This window comes from Pleurotus ostreatus, assembly GCF_014466165.1.
Source record: "Pleurotus ostreatus strain PC9 chromosome Unknown scaffold_11, whole genome shotgun sequence".
NCBI lineage: Eukaryota > Fungi > Basidiomycota > Agaricomycetes > Agaricales > Pleurotaceae > Pleurotus > Pleurotus ostreatus.
The window spans coordinates 325,381-344,912 of NW_023503166.1; the positions used below are offsets into that span (position 1 = coordinate 325,381).

A 19,532-nucleotide genomic window follows, 5' to 3' on the forward strand; every position below is an offset into this window, starting at 1 on the left:
GGGCTACGAAGGAGGGACTGGTGATGCTGGAGAAGGTAGAGTACTGGAAGACGGAGAAAGAGGTTGCTTTCTTATCGGCCGGACGGGAAACGGCGAAATACGACCTCGTATCTGTTGTTTAGGCGAAGGTGTTATTGGAGACGGGGATAATGTAGATGATTTCAACGCATCCATAGAGACATGACTTATCGTAATAGGCACGCGCGTCGTTGTCTTTGGAGGCGGTGAAGACAATGCTTTGGCGTTGACTGTGCGAGATGCGTATGGAGAGGGCGGAGGATACAAAGGGGATGGGTGTGAAGACGGTGGAATCGGTGGTAGGTCCTTCCCCGATCCAGCTGATGCTACCGAGTTCTTCGACTTGCGTCTGAAAGATAGTCGGCTAAAAAGAGAGGTGTAGGGCGACTGAGAAGGGGACGATGGTGTGCTATTAGGAGTGGGCAAAGGTTTCGAGGGAGACAGCTTGTTGCGAGCTGAGCTTCTGTCGCCTAGTTGATCTTTCGTCCAAGGTAACGTCGGCGAATCAGGCGATGCTGCGGAATAGGGAGTTGGGGGAGGGGATGATAACTGTGATATCGACGAACTCGGAGTGATTGGAACGAAGTGCCCGGACCCAGGTGAGGTGGGGTGGTGTTTCTTCACGACCAACGGAGGGGTAGGAGGGAGCCTAGGCGTCGTATCTTCGGAGGGAATGTTGATTGCAGGAGGGGGGACCCTGCGTGCAGGGGGAATAGACACTTCAGCTGGAGTGTGGAGCAAAGAATTGTCCGAAGACGTAAATGAAGCATTTGTGGGAGAGGCGGAGAGAAGAGGCGGCATCCGCGCGGGGTTGTGCAAGGAGCTCTGCGACGACGAAGCAGAAGGAAGCGGGGGTCCCCTGGACAATGGCGAATTCGAGACCGGTGTGGGAGGCGCACTCGTCAGCTCGATATCGTAAGACTGCAGCAGCTCTTTCCCCCAGATTGTCGAAACGTAGGAGACCTCTCGGTCGTCGTCGTCGTGTTCGTCGTCGTGTGTCACGGTGATAAATGGCGCATTGGACTTTGCGGGATCGATCTGCAGCGTCGTCGGTGAGCGGGACGAGAATGTCGCGCTTCGGGCAAGGGTGCTCGATGATCCCGCTACGGCGTCCTGCCTGGAGAACGAAAGCACCTCGCTCTGTGAGGCCTGGTGAGATGGACCAGTGCGTCCCCCCTTGCGCGTTGCCGCACGGGTCAGGCGGGTTGATGCAAGAGCCGTGTACGCCTCCTCGAGCTGCTTGACCTGCAAATTCAGCGACGTCGACGAACTGTTTGCAGAGCTCATGTCGCCTGCCATCCCGTCCCCTCCTGGTAAAACCGAACTCTCTTGTGGAATTTCCTCGCCCCTCCGTTTGTCAACCTCCCCCGCCCCGGGATTTGGAGTCACGACCCGGTCATCGAAGATCCATTCCGCAAAGCGGTCGTCGCGCATGAGACCCAACTGAAGAGCAGCGTCCAAGACAGAGGCCCGGAGTTCATTAGCAGCTGGCGGCATTACTAGCGTCGGCTAAGCCAGTACGTAGCGGGTTCGTGGAAAGAAAATTAGATGCAGGGGCCACGTAGAAAAAGTCGACGGCGTGCTTGGCCCATCTCGGGGGCCGTTCACACATGATTGCATCTTCTAAGTACACCCTGACTACCTGCTGCATTGAATCTGCCATATCGACCAAGTGAGGTGTGCTACCAAGCTGACGCTGGAAGGATGGAAGGTGCATCACAGCAAAATGTCAGTTTGCGCTGGTGATGTGTTCCGTACGGTTGACAACTTGGTGCTCACGCTATCACTTCGAGGAAGGACAATAATAGAATGTATTTATTCGTGACCCAACTATCTACCAATGAATCAACGCACTTCCCACAACAATCTGATCGTCTTCCTGCGACTAGCAGAGCTGAGGCATTCCGATACCTGGCGATTCCTGCATCTCGGATCATAGCATGCAGAGACCGGAGAAGCGATGCCATTGCGCTGGCACTGGCCGGAATCAACGCCTGCCTCCCTCCCCTCCAAAGTCAGTGTCTGGCGTAACCGGTGTATACGCAAAGTCGTTGGCTATGTGTCTGGCTTGGGTTCTTTTATAGACAGTAAATAGGATGTAGTTGGTATGATATGATAATAAATAAAATGACCGTTGAAGATTGAGATCGCGTTGGCTCTTGGCTTCATGGGGGTGTTACCATCGTGAGCATGAGACGCTGCACGATAGCAGAGACTGTAGGTGAGCAGGCAGATTGCGGACAGAGATACTAGGCCGAGGGCTTAAGTGTGACCTCGAAGGGAAGCTAGGGCGGCCGTTATTCTGACAATATGGCAACGAGAACAATGGTTTAGTAAACTATGAGTTAGATGGCCACATTGAATGGGCGATAACTACAGCCGTAGAGCTGCGAGAGGCTTGAGGCTTTGAAGGTTTGTTGTTATCATCATCGTCCGGGGTGCATCACCAGTCACTCATTACCCATTTTAATCCTGACCCCCCCTTGCCTCGAACCCGCAGACCTCACCGATGGTGGCAGACTTCGAGTATCATGTTGTTCTGTGACTGAGGGGAAGGCTTGTTAGGCATTCGTCGGTGTCGAAATCGAGGACCCTTACCGTTGCAGCAGATGAGTTGGGCACTATACCGCCGTCTCGTAGGAGCCCGTTAACGGTTCCGCTCCATGTCCTTTGCCCGTATTGCCTATTCACTCGTATCCCTGCCCTATCAGCTCCGTTCATCTTCATCCCTTACTCAGTTCACATCCCGTTCGCAGCTGATTGAACCCAGATTTTACGTATGACGGTCGGAGTGCCACATTGAGCTTTTTGTACTCTGAAATGATCAATTGTGATACTTCCTAATCGAGGCCTCGTCCCAATTCGCAAATCCGTCAACCTGGTGATGGGACGGAGGTGGAAGAGGTGGACGCTTGCGATACTGAACTGCGTAACTAAAATCGCATCGAAGGGTCAAGGTGAAGTGGAATACACGTATTAGATACAACTCCAATGTGAAGCTCGGACTATCGGCGCACCATACTAGGAGCGTCCGAAGAGCTCGTCAAGGAGCTTCGCAATGTTCGCCTTTGTTTCTTTCGCTTCTTCTTGTAAATCTCGGAGCTCGGCGTCGCGACGGTGAGCTATCTGTGCTTCGTCCGAGACGAGGAGTAACAACTTCATCGAATGGGTCACTGCAAGTAGTGAATTGGCAGCTCTGACCTACAAGCCATCAGTCAATTAGACCAGCCTGTTCACGAAGCGGCATTCTATTACCATAGATTCAGCACGGCTCTCAGCCTGGAACGATTCTTGCGCGACTTTGAACTTGTCTTTGTCTCCAATCTATGGTTAGTTCATTGGGGGGATACCCCAGGCTGAAAGAGGAGTAGCGTACCGATGCTAAGCTGACCAAGTCCACCATGCCGTCCACGAGTGTCTCCACTTCGTTGTCGATCTTCTTGTTCCATTCTTCTTCGATAGTATTGAGGTATTCGTCGGAATTCTGATCCAGGGAAGCCTGAGCAGCGATGTTTCGTTGACGTTGGAGTAGGTTGGCGGTTGGGAGTGCTGAGGGACGGGAAACGTCTGTTTGTGGTTCGGACATAGTCGCAAACGCTATGTAGGCTCGAGAACCAGCCTATATACTAGAGTCGAGTAGAGTCACAAGCAGAGAGCGTTGATCTTAATGATGTGCTCCTTTCTCACGGCAAATTTTGGCTTTACTACCAGGTTCAGTGCCCTTGGCAAGGTACCACGACGACTACGACGATGGCAACTCAAAATGAACACCTACAATGCAAGGATTGGCCTTTGCTTCCTACTGCTCCCTCCCGCTCATGCCCATTGAGTTTTTCCGCGCGCGGAGTTCAACAGTCACCGGTTCGTCGAAGGCCCAAAAAGCCTTTAAACTCGGAAGTCTGTATCGGTTCTCAACGCAAAAATCAATGCTGATGGATCAGTTTACGCTACTGGGTCGCGAAACATATGGGAAGTGGTTATGTCTCGGCTCTTCATCGGGTGTCAAGGTAGCGTCTGATACGCTGAACGCGTTCAACCTCCCAGTGGTAATCTAGGTCTCTCATTCCGCGCCGACGGGGACAATCATAACGAGGGCAGCCGTCCCAAATTAAAGAAACAGGCGTCGAAACCGGGCCGCTTTCTTTGAGGCCATCTCCACAAAGCATTTCTCTTCCTTTCGAAAGCTGTTAAATGAAGGACGGATGCGGTTTCTCCGCAAGCTGTTAAGCTTCGCGTGTTGTTGATCTCATACGACGAACGCGTGTCATATGAGAGAGAAATTTAACGACCGGCCCGCCAAGAGCTCCATGCACGCCGTCCGGAGGTTGGGATGAGGTTGGGCATCTAACACTTCGGAGTAACATACGAATGAAAGCCGACATACCGATACATTCTGGAGGTATAAAATGGATGGTTGTGAGGACGGAAAAATCATCCTCAGCAACTTGAAGAACTCAATATGTTCTCTTTGAAACTCTCTGTAGTCCTATCTCTTTCTGCAGCGATGACCGCAGTCGCGGTAGTACCCGCTTACGGCCAATGCGGAGGAAGTGGTTGGACAGGTCTGCATTTGTCTAACAACCTCAGACAATGGGCTTACGCTGACATCTCTTACCTAGGTGAAACCAGCTGGTACGCTCCACGCTGAACCTTCCTTTTTTCGATCCTTACGGTCGAGCCATCCAGCGCTTCTGGCTCGAGTTGTATATCCCAAGTACGTCTACCTACGTGTACCCAGCCTGGTCATAGTTTGACTCCTGGACAGAACGAATGGTACTCTCAATGCATTCCAGGAGCGGCTGCACCATCTTCGACCGCTACCACTGCCTCGTCTACTAGGGCTACGACTTCAACCGCGAAACCCTCGACTACGGCTGCACCTTCGAACACTCCCGCTCCGCCCGCAGGGATCACTACTACACTCCCCGCCTCCGCCGTACGCCACTATTTTTCTCATTCACTATGGCACTAACACACCAGATCTTGCCAGGGATACACCGCTCTCCCTACAGCTAGCATCATCACCGGCTCTTTCGACGGGCACATGGTTAAATTTGATCGCAAAGGAAGCAGTATGTTCAATCTTCTATATCCCTCGGTTATTTACTTACCATCCCCTTCTTGCTTTAGGCGGCGATTGTGAAGAACAGACCGAAACAGGTGAAGAGGATGCAGTCTTCATCCTCGAATCTGGTGCATCAATCTCCAACGTGATCATCGGGAAAGCCCAAGCAGAAGGTAATACTCAACGGTTCACAAATGGTCATCCTCACTTACAGGCTTATTTTAGGTATACATTGCCGAGGGCCTTGTACTGTGACCAATGTGTGGTGGGAAGATGTCTGTGAAGGTACGATTACTTGGACTTCCCCGTGATCCTATCTCTGATCGCGTTGTCCATAGACGCTATTACGGTCCGTGCCAAACAGGACAATCAGTGCTCAAAACTTTCATACTAACACAGTTTATAGATCAAGCAAACGGGTGCCGGCGATGTTTCCACTATCAACGGTGGTGGCGCCTTCCACGCCGAAGATAAAATCGGTATGTTGTCACAACTCAAAATATGCAGGTCTTCCACTTAAAGGACACTCCTCCTTCCTAGTTCAGCACAACGGCGCAGGGTTGGTGAAGATTTCGAATTTCTTTGCCTCTGATTTCGGTACTTTTCTATCTCGATGTCAATTTATCCGGGGATTCTACTGATAACAATGCTAGGTAAACTCTACCGTGCATGTGGGAACTGTGCCACATCTCACGAGAGGCATGTCCAGGTCGATAACGTGAGTGCATAATTGTGGATACCGATAAGAAGCTCAATTTCACTTGTGTTTCTCCTTTGCAGGTTTGTCTCAAGGACGGAAAGGAGGGCACGGGTATCAACAGCAACTGGGGAGATACTGCTATCCTCACCAACATCAAGACCAGCAGCAAGCCATCTGCTGCTAATGTGTGCTGTGCATACAAAGGCGTGGCGAAAGGCTCGGAGCCTCCTAAGATTGGATGGTAAGCTCTTTTTGATTGAAACATACGCAAATCCTTGACCGGGCCTTCGTAGTGGTGACTCGCAAAGCGCTTGCCAATATTCGCAGTCATCAGTCGGCACTTGCTAAGCTATGTGACACGACAAACGTTTCTTCCAAGTAATGAAGGTCATCCTTTCCGAATGTTGTATAAGAGATCTCGTAAATGTGGGCAGTTCAAATAAAGTTGACTTTCTGTTTGTGCCAGCTTAAGCGTCTCTCGTGCCACTGTCTCCCCATCAATTCACTTGCATATTTGTCACAGGACCCTTCGCCATCTTCCAACACAGTTATCAATTCATTTATTTCCCCTTGAGAAAGGATTCATATTCCGCGGACGAGAGACCTATGTGAGTATGTGGTGGTGATTGAGATGGAGCTGTGGCTGATGATCAATGAGAACTTTAGCAGCGGAAGCATGATGCATCCATCAACCCAACAGACACTCACGGCTGTTGAGGTTTTGATGTAACGTACGAACAACTTGAATGCTCATGGCACTAATATTGGGAAACAAGTACAGCTTCCTCACAGGCTTCATCCATGTCTTGGGAATTGAATTACTTTATAGAGTTGTCCCGTCATAGAACTTTGGTTCATCGGCGCGCTTACACCTGTATAATATCCGTTCTGCCCGGGCAAACGAAGATCTGCCTGGGAAGGAAACCCTAGGGAGCGTTCCATGTGCAAGGTATTCGCTATTTTCGTGCTAGTCGTCTCGAGTGCTGATATGTGCCTCTAGGAAACTTCACCTGGCTCTAGGCTATCCTTAGAGAGACCACTCTATTGTTGTGTCCGAGACCATCCAATGCCCCCATAACGTAGCACATAAGAACCTGAAGTTGAAGGCGGTACCGTTCGGGCGCCTGAACTATTCTTTACCATCACTCATCCTATCAGTTTTAGATGCAGGTCGAAGCAGGTCGAGCGTCACGCCGGTGCTTGAACATCATATAAAGTGAGTATAGGAGCGGCTTCCAGGACCCAAACACCCCCTTCCACACCTAACTACTTCCACCATGTGCGAACCTCGTGTTAAGCGCAAAGCTCTTCTCATCGGAATCAGTGACGATGGCAGCGGCCAGCCTTTGCCTGATGGCCCGAAGAATGATGTGTTTCAAATGAAGCACCTACTCCTTGGTATGCTAGTGCTTCGACCCTTTGGATCTTCGTTAACAATGTCATTCAAGACAAGTACCAGTATGAAGACGCCGATATCGTGCTCATGTGTGACAGCCAGGAGGAAACCCGACCGTACCTCGCTCCTACAAGGGAAAATATTGTATGTTTTTCTTTCCCCACCAGTCGAACATCCCTCATCGCAGCGTACGTCCCTCAGTTACACGAAATAAAAAACCTTGTGAAAGACTGTCAGCCAGGAGATCGTTTCGTCTTTCATTGTGCGTCCATCATACAGTTCAAATACACTCTCACGTTGATAGTAAGTCATCAACAGATTCTGGTCACGCTGGCCAGCAGGAGAACCTCGATGGCTCAGAATTAGACGGATGGGATGAACGTCTGGAGACCGCGACCGGCCCAATCCTTGACGACGTAGGGTTCCTTCTCTTTCTATAGCTCGCAGGCCAATTTTTCGACCATAGGAGTTAAGGACTGAACTCGTCGATAAACTGTGCCCTGGGAGCCAACTTATTGTAAGCCGCTTTCGGTCGCAATCATGTTTGAAACAGCTCAGTTTGAGAGTAGGCTGTATTTGATGCCTGTCATTCGGCAACATTATTAGGTATGAATGCTTATTTGCAACTGCTGAACACCGTTCTCCCGTACTGACTACGCACGTCGTAATCAGATCTTCCTCATGTTGGATGCCACGGGTTCAATGCGAACGAAATTCTTGAGGAAGATGTACGAGTTCCCACCCCTACGACCATCTGTGAGTGTGCTAGTGATTGCTCTATGAAAAGGAGCTCATATTCATATAAGTCGGACAACGCACAAATCTACCACCTGGGAGGGTCCGGGGTGCCACTTTCTCATTGAAAAAGCCCCATCTTACATTGGACACTTCTTTTTCAAGGCCCACAGCAATATCCACCTCTATGACGTCTATCCCACCCGATAAGACTGAGATTTTCCCTACACTGGCAGGCCTGACGTATCTATCCATTGATGAGAAGGCCAAAGAAGAAGACATAGTTAACGGTCCATCCAGTGCGGCCTTCTACGGACACCGGTGCTACAATTGCCCTTTTCCTCGGCAGGATAACGTATCAGGGTCCGACCTACCGAGAGTGGTTCGTCACGTCCGTAGCATAGAGATTCGGATCGGACTGATTGAACCCATATCTCTCTGTGGGTGCCGACTTTAGCTTGCCATCTCAGCATGCAAAGATTCTCAAGTCTCTTACGAGGATGAACGAGGGAACGGGATGACCGTGGTGCGTGCAGTTCCTATATTTAGGACACAAAACTGTCATGCTTCTCCACGCTCACGTAGGCCTTATGCGACTACCTAAGTAAGCCTACCTTTTATATCAATTAGCAACAATCTGACCTGTCCCCTTCGAAGACGCCAACCCAGACCATTCACTGAATCGACTTTTCAATGGTGTCAGGTAGTTGTCAGTTCATTCTCTGCAGTCTCATCTACTGACATATCACCCAGCTTCAAATTATTCAAACCTGCCTTTGACCGAGTCAAGTCTGATGAATGGAACAAATATGTCCATCAGAATGGAGGCGGTTTTCCCAACGCGTATCAACAGCTATCGGTAAGCCAAGCATCCATCAGATGCATCACCTATACTTACATACTCTACTTAGATCTCAAGCCTTCAACGTCTGGTAAGGTGCTGTGTTCTCCGCCCAAGAATCTCCATCTGATCTCTCCTTCAGAATCCAGATTACAAAATCACTTTGTGAACTTGTTACATATATGTACTTTCTGATGTATGATAAGATCTAGCTAGCCATTGACCTGTAATTCATTCCCCGTGTATTCTTGTGCTACCCCGTAATATGAACGTTATTACCAAACTTTGAGCAAACTTCCAAGTCGAGCCGCCTTAATTTCCATATTTAGTAAGAGGGCGGTGCAGGGCTTCTGGGGTCACGAGGTTACTACGGTCGCCCTCATGTCTTGCCATCTTTTCACCGTTATCTTCGTTCTTTATCCCAATTTGACTCCATGCTTCCCGAAGCGCTGCTTTTGCTGCTTCATTCCAGCATTGTCTATGCACAATCCAGGCAGCAGCTTTTGCTCAATAATGTTGCTCGAATCGCGACTCTCAATCAACCCTTCTTCGTGATTCCGAGTGTCGCAACGCAGGCGACGGTGTCCGTAGCTTTATGCGCCGCCGGATCTTCCCCTCGCTTTTTCGTAAGTAACAGCTCGACCTCTGATAGCCCGGGGTCTTCAGGAGGGCCGAATGTGTTCGAGATACCGCTGGACGAAGGGCAGGGTAGCTGGACGGGAGGGTTTCCGAACGGAGGCGTGCTCGGTGTTGAGAACGTAGGACAAGCTTCGTTCGAAGTAGGCCTGTCAGACAATGGTGACTATACTCTCGTTCTTCAAAATCGGTTCTGACGGTTCTCTAGGGACTCTACATGAACGAATGTCGTCGCCGCCGATGCTGGGGGATACGACCTCTAACCAGGCGATCATCTTTTCTCATGTTTTTAGCAATTTCTCCCTCGATGAACCGTCCTACCCCAACTACACTCTTCCTTCCGCGAACGCACCTGCGCCCACTCCGCCTGATACTACAAAACTCAATTTCACTATGTTCTTGTCTCCGACGTCTACCCTCCCCGACATACCCAAAACAGGATGTGCATTGCGTGCGCAAACCTCAGCTGGGAGGATCGATAGAGAGGTTCCATGGCTAAAGGACGACGAGGGCTGGAGACACCAATGGTTTCTCACAGGACTCACACCGTCTACCAATTACACTGCCTACGTGGTGCAGGAAGGCACTCGTGTGAGCGGTCCAATCATGTTCTCCACAAAATCAGGTGAGTACCGTATCTTCGATCCATTCCAGCACCTGACATGCAACCCAGCATCGTTCTCTTGCCCCCTTGTCGCATCCCTACCCTTTTGCCCTGGTATTGCTTACCCCGTTCCCCTGCCACCACCACCCGCTGCTGCGTCGTTCTACGACGCTTCAACGATCCCCGACGCTATATCAGCCCCTCTCATATCAGGTTTAGCGAACTTTACGGCCTCACTGCTCACTTTCGCATGTGGCAAGGACTATTACTCGCCTCTCGCCTCGTGTGCAGACTGTCAGCGTGAATACCGCAAATGGTTGTGCACCATCAGTTTCCCTCGTTGTAGCGAGCCGAACCCAGGGGACCCAGCCTCGTTCACGCGTGTGCCCGCCTCACCGGGTGCCACGGGCCTGGGAGCTCGTCCAACCCTAGGAGGGCCCCAGCAGGTATTTTCTGCACTCCTCCCGCAACCCACATCAGCTACTCCTCGGAACCCCAACTTTCCATCCTTGGGCCGCGAATGGACGATGCTGCTTCCTTGTCTGGAGACATGCTACGCGGTAGACCGTGCATGTCCTAACTTTTTGGGATTTCGGTGTCCATTAAGACGGTTCAACGCAGCCGCAACATATGGCGTTGGATATATAGACACGGGCGATCATGATGGTAAGCAAGGCACTGGCGTCACAGGTGCTTCGCAGGATCGGTGGGGTAATACATGGTGTAATGCTGGATAATCTGTATGGAACATTATTATTATTATGAAGGTTGACTTCTACTCCATATATTAATCTACAGGACCATCAAAATCCAAATCTATAGGATATCAATGTTTAGGTGTGGAGGGTAGTTGATGCCGACGCGCTGTGGACCTCAAGTGATCCCGCACGTTGCAAACGCCGGGCAGTGATGATGTTTTCCGCCTCTGCCCAAACATCCGTACCAGCCGGAGAAGCCCCACTCCAATCTAACAAGAGCTTCGAGAAGGACCGCACAAGCAGATAAGGCACGGAATCTAGTAACTCTTCCTTGTACGACTCTGCGCCTATCACGACTCTTGGATCAATCTCCTGGTTAGATAGACTCGGGATCAAAGGCAGGTTTCTGCCTTGGTTGGGGGAGGACGCGTCATGGATAACGCAGGCGCGTAAATTAGTCGGAAGGTAGGCAGGGATATCATGAGCTCGTGTTGGGATAGATAAGTAGTGGTCTTCACAGAAAAAGAGGTGGGTGAGGTTGGTGAGTTGCGAGAGGATGGAGTATAGCTCCGTTATGTCTGGGCTGCAAATGTCTAGATGGGTGACTTGTAGGAGAGGGTGTGCAGGGGGAAGCTGCTGGTCAAGGGCGGCCTGTGGAATGATATGTTTTAAGTCCATAGACAGCCGGCGCAAAGACACGCAGCCTGATAGATCAATGAAAGGTGTCGGTATAGCCTTCGAGCGACTCTTCCAATACGCGATGCTGACGACATTCTCACAAAGGGATATGACTTGCCCGACGACCTGTGTGTCTACGTCGTTAGCGAAGTTGAGGACACGGACTCGGTGTGCAAGGCCAAGGGGCGGCAAAGTAGGAGCGCCGGAGGTGAGGGATAGTGTTGCGGCAAATTTCTCAGCCCTCGCAGTGGACTTCAATGTTGCTCTTCTATAGATGATGGGAGAAATCCTACAGAATGGAAGGTCGGTATGCGTATCATGTCGGTGGGAGATGACTGACCATTCGCGATACAAGTGACAGGCAAGAACTAGCTGACGTCCAGTCTGAAGATGGAGTTCAGCGGTCATCTCGACGATGAGACGCTCGATATCTTCCGGAAGGTAGGGGAATTTGAGTGCGACGCCCCCGGAGCTGTTTGCCGCGACCGCACACTGTGGACGCTCGCGGAACGGTATGTTCGAGTCCATATTGTGCAGGACGGAATCTAGTTATCGAATCGGTCAGGCTGCAGTATGCCTGCCTGAAGGTGAGTTGTACGCTGAAAAGAGGGACTGATAAAGTCGCCAGCTCAGCGGGCTTTATCTTTATTTCAGCTGTGTCCATCGCGCCTGGTGTGTGTTTTTCGGGCTTTCGGCGAACATTCCATCACGGAGACGTGAGAATGCGGGGAAAGGGGCAAGTCGAGACCAGTCCATTAGCGTCCCTGATTGTGATTCTCGGGGACTTGATTTCCATCGCAAGTTGGCGAATCGCCGATGGGCATGTGTCAGTAGATGTCCGTATGTCTGCATGAATTCAAGGAGATGGCCAAAGATATAGACAGTTACTATGTACTTACTTCAACTTATAGTTATGCGGTAGTTATGTAAGTATGTTCCCACGTCACTATTTACTAGATTGACTGGCAAAGCCAGTCTCCGACCAAGCGCTCGTCGTTCGAGACGATGTAAAGTACTAGAGCAAGTAATAAGGTATATAAGCAAGGTAACATATCAATGAAGAACTTGTGCTACGGACTCACTGATCTCACGGCTCCAAGACCTCGAAAATAGCGAAACACTGGATTCAAGAAAGTGCTGCAAGTAGTACTTGCTTCTCTGCTCCGAAAGCAAGGACGGGCGTCGTAACGACGACTTGGGTGAACGGCCAGCTGTATACGGAGATGTGAGTCTCTAATAACCTTCCGTCTTCTCTTCATAGAAAAATTCGTCTTGAGCAGTGAGGTATGTGGCAATGATGGAAGTCGCTGATACCGGTATGACCACTCACGAAGGTTCACGAGTCTCCCCCACTTGCCTCCCCTAGAAGAATTATATGACCATTCGTTGTCGCAGGTTTCTAAATGAGGTTTGGTCTGGGCTGGGTGATAGGTCGACGCCTCCTCCGTTTGGTATCAAGGTGTGCTATGTTCCCTTTTGCATCATTATTGCCACACTTCCCCACAGATATTCCACGCGATACGACCTTCTGGTAGATTGAACCATCCATACGAACAATTTGCAACTGGAGCTGGCCACTATTGCTTTTTCAGCCGTCCATACAGGCGTACTGCAGGCACAACGTCCCCACCGCCGAGGTTACGTTTGGCCACGGCTCAGGCGCCAGTCATCGACCAGCCAGGAACGAGGATACGCTGGTATACTTGGTTTAACAAGGGTAGACATCTGGACACTTCCACCATTTGAAATCCAAACGTAAAACCTCAATTGTACATCGAGCCATGATAGCCAGCTGGCCTGATTCAAGCGCGCGACCCCTTCAAATCGCCCTGATTTCTACCTCTGTCAACTGGTTCCCATTCTCGGATACTCTCGCACAGATGTTCGTTCTCCACTCTTCAGTGCCGATCGCGGGGAAACTTCGGTTATGACACAGTGGGTAATCTGATGATGAGCAAGATAGCGTCACGAGTACTTGCGGTATATAAAGCAGGGCGCACTAATCATGCAACAATACTTCTTCATCCACGAAACCCCCACTATCTAAACTATGTCGCTGCTGAAAGTTTCGGGCACCAAGATCGTTGATGAAGGTGGAAAAGAAGTAATTCTTCGCGGCGCAGGTTTGGGTGGATGGATGAAGTACGTCACGGATCATATTATTATGGATTTTATCACCGTGCTAATTCGTCGCTGTAGCATGGAGAATTTCATTTCTGGTCAGCCCATTTTGCCTTACTAATAAGGCTTCTTGCGCCTAAAGGCTTTCTTGCGACGCAGGATATCCTGGCTGCGAGTATCAGATTCGTGAGGCCCTTGCAGAAACTATTGGACAGGAGAAATCGGAATTCTTCTTCGACAAGGTATCGCAAGCCTCCTTCGTTGCTCCCAACCGCATTATTAATGTTCGTGTATAGTTTTTAGAATATTTCTTCTTGGAAGACGATGCCAAATTCTTCAGAGGGTTGGGCCTCAATTGCATTCGGCTTCCCTTCAATTATCGCCATTTCGAAGGTTTTGTTGACTCTGCGGCTGTGAAGACACAGCTTACTGAGACTCGCGTTCCATCCAGATGATCTCAACCCTCGCGTCCTGAAGACATCTGGTTTCAAGCATCTAGACCGCGTCATTGATATCTGCGCTCAGCACGGTATATATACGATCCTCGACATGCACACCGCGCCTGGAGGCCAGAACACCGACTGGCATTGTGATTCTGGTACCCATCAGGCAGCGTTTTGGATCCACAAAGACTTCCAGGACCGTTCGATCTGGCTTTGGGAGGAACTTGCGAAGCATTACGCTGGAAATAAATGGATCGCTGGCTACAACCCACTTAATGAGCCCACGGATCCTACCCAGACCCGCGTCGTGGCGTTTTATGACCGCGTATACCAAGCTATCCGTGCTATCGACCCAGAACATGTTATCTTTTTTGACGGTAATACGTTTGCGTCCGACTTCTCGCACTTCGGAGATATCCATAAGAAGTGGAGTAATACTGCGTATTCCATTCACGATTATTCGTTGTTTGGATTCCCTGCAGCGCCAGAGCAATACATCGGCAGTTCGGAGCAGAAACGGCGACTGAAGCGCAGTTACGAGAAGAAGAGGGAATGGATGGACCAACGAGGTCTGTGCGTTTGGAATGGAGAGTGGGGGCCGGTTTATGCTCGCAAGCAGTATGAGGGCGAGGCTACTGACCAGATAAACGAAATCAGATACAAGGTCCTTAAGGATCAATTAGAGATATACAATCATGTAAGGAGTTACTTCATCCTGAAGAATTGGGCGACTGACTCGCGATTAGGACCGCCTTAGCTGGTCAATTTGGTTGTACAAAGATATCGGGTTCCAGGGGATGGTGTATACGTCCCTTGACACCCCGTATATGACCTTATTCTCCAAGTTCCTCGCGAAGAAACATCGCCTCGCTGTCGACGCTTGGGGGGCAGATGATCAACACGTTCGACGAATTTACCAGCCTCTCATTGACCACATCATCGAAGAGGTCCCCCAGGAATTCAGGAACCTCTACCCTTATCCAGTATGGACACTTAGCGGTCGCGTTGGTCGGCTGGCGAGAAATCTGCTGGTCAGCGAGTTTTTGGTGAAGGAGTGGGCAGCTCATTTTGTCGGCAAGAGCGAAGAAGAGCTCGACTCCATCGCCGCAAGCTTCAAGTTCGACGCCTGCCTTCATCGCGACGGCCTCAATCGAATTCTCACCGACAATGCGAAAGCCGTCAGCGAGTAGTGAACATAATGTCAATATTCAATTGTGCATGTATTCCGTATGGGTGTACGTATTTCAATCCAATGATCTCCTTTTGTCCCGGCTGGGTCAAAGTTGTGGTAACATCATGATGGCATTTGGCGGGGATCCTTCGGATGACATTTGGCGGGGACCCTTCGGATGGCCGCCTATAATTTTGATGGCGATGACTCACCTTCGATGCAGGCTATAAGAACATCCCAGCTTGTGTGCAAGCCTCTTTAAGTCCGGCGACATCCAGGATAGCGAAACTGGTGGCTGATTATCGACCCCCTATTTTCTGGCTGATTTCACCTCCAGCGAGTAATCATGATCTCAACTGTCGCCACTTTCCACGACCGGAAAGTTACTGAAAGTTCGAAAAATGTTTGGTCGACCTTCACCACACCTGTCACTGTTCAGGCAGACGAATCCGTTAACCCTTCGCCTCGCGATACCTCACGTCGACAAAGCATCGAGGATGCCATAGTCGACAACCAGGACGTTGAAGTTGAAGACTCGGAACTCAAGCTACCGAAGTTAACGTCTTTGATCATCGTTATTTTGGGCAACTCCTTGCTTCAGGCATGTCAATGTTTTCTGTATTGCGGTCTCAATACATGTTTTGACTATTGAATCAATAGTTATCGTTCTTTAGCATCGTTTCATCCGCCAGCGCGTATGCTGAGCATCTAGGAGGAACTGCGACTTTCTCTGGGCTCGTCATCGGAATTCCTACTTTGTTTTCTGGAATTGCGTTGTTGCCTATGACCAAGACAGATAAAGGTGCGGCAAATTTTTGAATGCATGACACATTTCCTGACAGACGTCACAGGAAAATACGCTCGTCCCCTTATGTTTTCGTACGCGTCCATGGGCCTGGGAAGCATCCTGTATGCCCTGGCGTATCGCGCAAATTTCCTTTACCTCATCCTCATTGGTCGCATCGTCACTGGCTTCGGTTTTACGGCGTTTATGTACTCCAAACGTTACTGCTCTGACCCACGGATTGTTGGTGTGCGTCGTCGCACGATGCTTGCTAGCTGGCTAGTAATCGGGGCAGGCTTTGGGTTCAGTGCCGGCCCGTTCTTCAGTGGTCTCCTCTACAAAATCGGATTCAGCAACAGCGTTTTTAACGGATATACGAGTCCAGGATGGATTATGGCTGTCATATGGGCTGCGTTCGGTGTCGCAGCACACTTCCTGTTCGAGGATGTACATGGCCCCATTCGACCGCAACGTATCACCCAGCTCAGCAACATCTCGTCGCAACCACATGCTGCTGCGCCCGCCCAAGAGCAACGGCGACCAACGCGTCAGCAATGGGGACCGATCATCGCCATGTGTTGGTATGCCATGACATGTTTCTTCATCCTCGGTGCTTGGGAGGCCAACATACCTGTTTTCGCTGGTGTTCGCTTCGGATATTCGCCCTACGCATCAGGGAACCTCATTGCCATCGGTGGGGTTGCCGCCCTGCCCTTCCTGATCCTCAACGTAATCTACGCCAAAAGGTTCCAGGATCGCACAGTTCTTGCTCTAGGCTCATTCATAGGTCTTCTTGGGCTCTTGATCATGCTCGCAACACTCCACCTCGGTAAAGTGGTTCCCGCCAGCCTGTGCGTCTGCTGGTTCTTGGTCGCGTTAGGATTCAACCTCGCTACTACTTGTACTTTGAGCCTGCTGTCCAAACAGCTACCACCGTCGTGGAATGGCTGGATTAGCATGGCCATCCAGTATAGCAACTATACGGGACGAGTTACGGGTGCCGTTTGGGGTGGTGCTGGTGTGCAGGTAGGGATGAAGAACTTTATTGGGCTGCAAATTGCAATTGTTGGCATCGGGAAACTCTTACACTTCACGTTGTGGAAGCAGTTGAAAGCGAAAACTGGGTAGTCTTCCACCCTCGATTCCACCTGTCTTGCGGAGGGGAGGTCCGCGTTGATCCTCAATATCACGCTTATCCCGACGACGCTGCTTTCTTCCGCTTCCGCAAGTAAATTCTGAATGGAGTTTGGGTCGTAAGGGTTGCACTTGCTACTTACACTATAGTTACAGCTTTGTATTAGAATTAGAGTCTACAATCACGTTCAGCAGCTCGCAAGCAGGCTGGTAAGTGCAGCTTTCTCTGCGCTATCGATCGTGAGGCTGTAGAATTGTTTAACCTGCACCCACGCACGAGCGTACGTGCATCTGAAACTAGCGAGGGGTGGCACCCATAATGCAGGATCTAAGTGAATAATAATCGTCAGGCAGCGTCACCCTGGGAGACATTCAAAGTCAATATACCTCTGTCGCCTGCAGGCAATAACATGCCAGTCAGAAATCTTCGGGAAAGATTTAGGCTTGTACTCACCCTTGGATCGGTTCGAACTTGCTGACACTGCGACGAGTTGAGGCCGGGTTAAGTCATTGGCAAATGCTTCGCGTTGTGCTGGGGTCCAATTACGTGCGCCGGAAACCCAAGCCTAAGAGCGAATGTAAGCATAACGGGTGTACCACGATTATAAGATATTACCTCTTTCAATGGGACAACATGATCCTGATGTCAGATAAACAAGGGGTCAGATCAATCGTGCTCAGTCGCTTGAGGGGGGAAGGACTGACGATGTCCAGTTGACTTGAGACCGTGAAAGAGATGCCGTCGTAGGGAGATACCCATGTCCCGGAAGTAGCCTTTGACAGTGTCTCAGCGAAGACGAGCAGGAGATACCGTGCGTCGGGTCTTACCGCACATGCAGTACTCGTCACAACGTTTGTCCCATCACGCTTGAGGACAGCTAGAGCCAGCAAGTTGCTTCAACGAGCTTAGCGTGCTGGAATGGGTATCGTACTTTCTCTGGTATCACACGTCCCGGATATGATATCCCATGTCTTGAATAGGTCTCGGTCGTAAGCTGGAGTGTTTACTTCAGCAGAGACGGTCACTGAGAGAAAAATAGTAAGGAAAGGCGTAAAATGGAGGACGAGAACACTTACGAGAAGCCAAGGCCGTTCTGGCGGAAGCAGCAGATATAGGTCCTGGAAGGGAGCGTTGCACAGGCGCCGCGAACGCTGCGGGCAAGAGCAACAACAAGCCGACCGTCAGACCTGAAACCATGGCAGAGTGATAATGGGATCCAGCGGATGCCTAGCTATGTCAAAGGAACGTCTCTTCATATACGGCCAGAAGATTGGAGCTCTGCCATCAAGAGGGAAGAAAGTACGCGTGGTCTGCTCTCAAGATATTAGCTTATCTCTTTGCGTGCCATGCGACTGTAGGAAGTGTGTACCGACAAAAGTGGTAAGCCTATAGACATTCTTCTATGCGTCGACGTATATGTTGTGATTTCCACATGCTCCCCCCAATGCCACGTTTGAAAGATGCTGGGACGATCTCCATTTGATCAATATATCGCTCTCGGTGTTTCCAACGTGCAGTCCTCTTTTTTGGGTGAAGTTCCGGAAAAAGGGAGGCCGAAACCGATAGCCAATCAGACGGTGGCGGGAACCGGGAAAGTGGGCCTTTAGTTCCACCAGTGAAACAGCGCTGATTATCCCATAGCCTGCAGGACGGGATCCCCACGTCGAGGTCAGTATGACCCTATTGTTAGCGTATGTTAGCGGGGCTGAATGGGTGCTTCAATCTACATACCCGATGGCTGAACGCGTGCGCGGCAACAGTTGCTGCAACGACGGCACTGCCACATTCGCGGAAATAGGTTTCGAAGAATGTGTAAGTCACCTGCACTAGGGGGTAACACGTTATAGATAGTTGGAAGGGGTGGATTGAGCGGAGCACCAGCTACTATGAGTCTAGGGAGGGCAGCTTGGAGCCTGAAGCTGAAGCTTGAAGATCGGGCTTAAAACTGATATCTCCAAAGACATCAGCCTATCAGCCTCAGGCCGGTAAACCGAGCGCATTTCAAAACAAACAATCGGTATGTTTGCGGTGGATTCATCTTCAAAAGTACGCTTTGCGACATCAGTGCTGAAAGAAGTTCATGATTCTAGATGTGGCTCACCCCCCAGCATTTATCAACGTCTGGCTCAACAAGCGGGTGTTAGTAGGTGACAAATTTGGAAGTGGTAAAGGTTTCCGTATTATATGTCTTTGTCTTCGCGAACTCGACATACAAGCTGTCGGGAGACGGTCTGACAGAATCATGTCCGCCTAAGATTTTGTGAGATCAACATAGTAAAATAGATCTATGGTGGTCCAATGGAAGTGTGCGAGTGACCCTGAGTCACAACACAAACTTTGTGCATGTCACATCGTGTTACCGTGATAGCTTCCACCTATATAGTACCTCTCCGACATGTTGAGTAGATGTCAGCAGACGCGACTGCAGGACCTCTGAAGAAGGCAGAGTGTTTAAAAATTCACCATGTAGAATCTGTCTCGGCTAGCTCCATGGAATGATACACCAC

General features: G+C 50.2%; 9 protein-coding genes across 9 annotated transcripts; 5 read left to right on the forward strand and 4 right to left on the reverse strand.

The window, feature by feature from the left end:
* Positions 1-3: 3 nt before the first annotated feature.
* Positions 4-1,681, reverse strand: PC9H_002417 (uncharacterized protein; the record flags this gene model as incomplete). The annotated part of the gene is given in 2 exon segments (XM_036772055.1): positions 4-1,505; positions 1,519-1,681. The coding sequence occupies 2 exon segments, from the start codon at positions 1,679-1,681 to the stop codon at positions 4-6; spliced, it is 1,665 nt and encodes a 554-aa protein (XP_036625701.1).
* A 1,358-nt stretch (positions 1,682-3,039) lies between these two features.
* PC9H_002418 (uncharacterized protein) lies at positions 3,040-3,604 on the reverse strand (the record flags this gene model as incomplete). The annotated part of the gene is made up of 3 exons (XM_036772056.1): positions 3,040-3,219; positions 3,274-3,342; positions 3,395-3,604. 3 exons carry the CDS (start codon positions 3,602-3,604, stop codon positions 3,040-3,042), a joined length of 459 nt encoding a protein of 152 aa, XP_036625702.1.
* Positions 3,605-4,522: 918 nt separating this feature from the next.
* PC9H_002419 (uncharacterized protein) lies at positions 4,523-6,028 on the forward strand (the record flags this gene model as incomplete). Its single annotated transcript, XM_036772057.1, has 9 exons — positions 4,523-4,580; positions 4,812-4,954; positions 5,009-5,090; positions 5,149-5,256; positions 5,309-5,368; positions 5,422-5,432; positions 5,490-5,562; positions 5,737-5,801; positions 5,864-6,028. The coding sequence occupies 9 exons, from the start codon at positions 4,523-4,525 to the stop codon at positions 6,026-6,028; spliced, it is 765 nt and encodes a 254-aa protein (XP_036625703.1).
* A 1,032-nt stretch (positions 6,029-7,060) lies between these two features.
* Positions 7,061-8,924, forward strand: MCA1_2 (Ca(2+)-dependent cysteine protease; the record flags this gene model as incomplete). The annotated part of the gene is made up of 14 exons (XM_036772058.1): positions 7,061-7,181; positions 7,232-7,323; positions 7,381-7,441; positions 7,498-7,595; positions 7,646-7,696; positions 7,749-7,785; positions 7,852-7,935; positions 7,986-8,296; positions 8,372-8,440; positions 8,500-8,518; positions 8,572-8,617; positions 8,668-8,773; positions 8,826-8,846; positions 8,898-8,924. The coding sequence occupies 14 exons, from the start codon at positions 7,061-7,063 to the stop codon at positions 8,922-8,924; spliced, it is 1,143 nt and encodes a 380-aa protein (XP_036625704.1).
* Positions 8,925-9,189: 265 nt separating this feature from the next.
* On the forward strand, positions 9,190-10,732 carry MID1 (stretch-activated cation channel mid1; the record flags this gene model as incomplete). The annotated part of the gene is made up of 3 exons (XM_036772059.1): positions 9,190-9,553; positions 9,600-10,016; positions 10,065-10,732. The coding sequence occupies 3 exons, from the start codon at positions 9,190-9,192 to the stop codon at positions 10,730-10,732; spliced, it is 1,449 nt and encodes a 482-aa protein (XP_036625705.1).
* Positions 10,733-10,828: 96 nt separating this feature from the next.
* On the reverse strand, positions 10,829-11,899 carry PC9H_002422 (uncharacterized protein; the record flags this gene model as incomplete). Its single annotated transcript, XM_036772060.1, has 2 exons — positions 10,829-11,660; positions 11,712-11,899. The coding sequence occupies 2 exons, from the start codon at positions 11,897-11,899 to the stop codon at positions 10,829-10,831; spliced, it is 1,020 nt and encodes a 339-aa protein (XP_036625706.1).
* A 1,522-nt stretch (positions 11,900-13,421) lies between these two features.
* XYL5_2 (Endo-1,4-beta-xylanase 5) lies at positions 13,422-15,125 on the forward strand (the record flags this gene model as incomplete). Its single annotated transcript, XM_036772061.1, has 6 exons — positions 13,422-13,513; positions 13,571-13,590; positions 13,652-13,734; positions 13,789-13,885; positions 13,944-14,632; positions 14,682-15,125. The coding sequence occupies 6 exons, from the start codon at positions 13,422-13,424 to the stop codon at positions 15,123-15,125; spliced, it is 1,425 nt and encodes a 474-aa protein (XP_036625707.1).
* Positions 15,126-15,452: 327 nt separating this feature from the next.
* On the forward strand, positions 15,453-17,018 carry PC9H_002424 (uncharacterized protein; the record flags this gene model as incomplete). Its single annotated transcript, XM_036772062.1, has 3 exons — positions 15,453-15,724; positions 15,781-15,908; positions 15,958-17,018. 3 exons carry the CDS (start codon positions 15,453-15,455, stop codon positions 17,016-17,018), a joined length of 1,461 nt encoding a protein of 486 aa, XP_036625708.1.
* Positions 17,019-17,212: 194 nt separating this feature from the next.
* On the reverse strand, positions 17,213-18,222 carry PC9H_002425 (uncharacterized protein; the record flags this gene model as incomplete). Its single annotated transcript, XM_036772063.1, has 7 exons — positions 17,213-17,352; positions 17,479-17,590; positions 17,641-17,664; positions 17,730-17,798; positions 17,853-17,902; positions 17,957-18,049; positions 18,102-18,222. The coding sequence occupies 7 exons, from the start codon at positions 18,220-18,222 to the stop codon at positions 17,213-17,215; spliced, it is 609 nt and encodes a 202-aa protein (XP_036625709.1).
* Between the last annotated feature and the right edge of the window lie 1,310 nt (positions 18,223-19,532).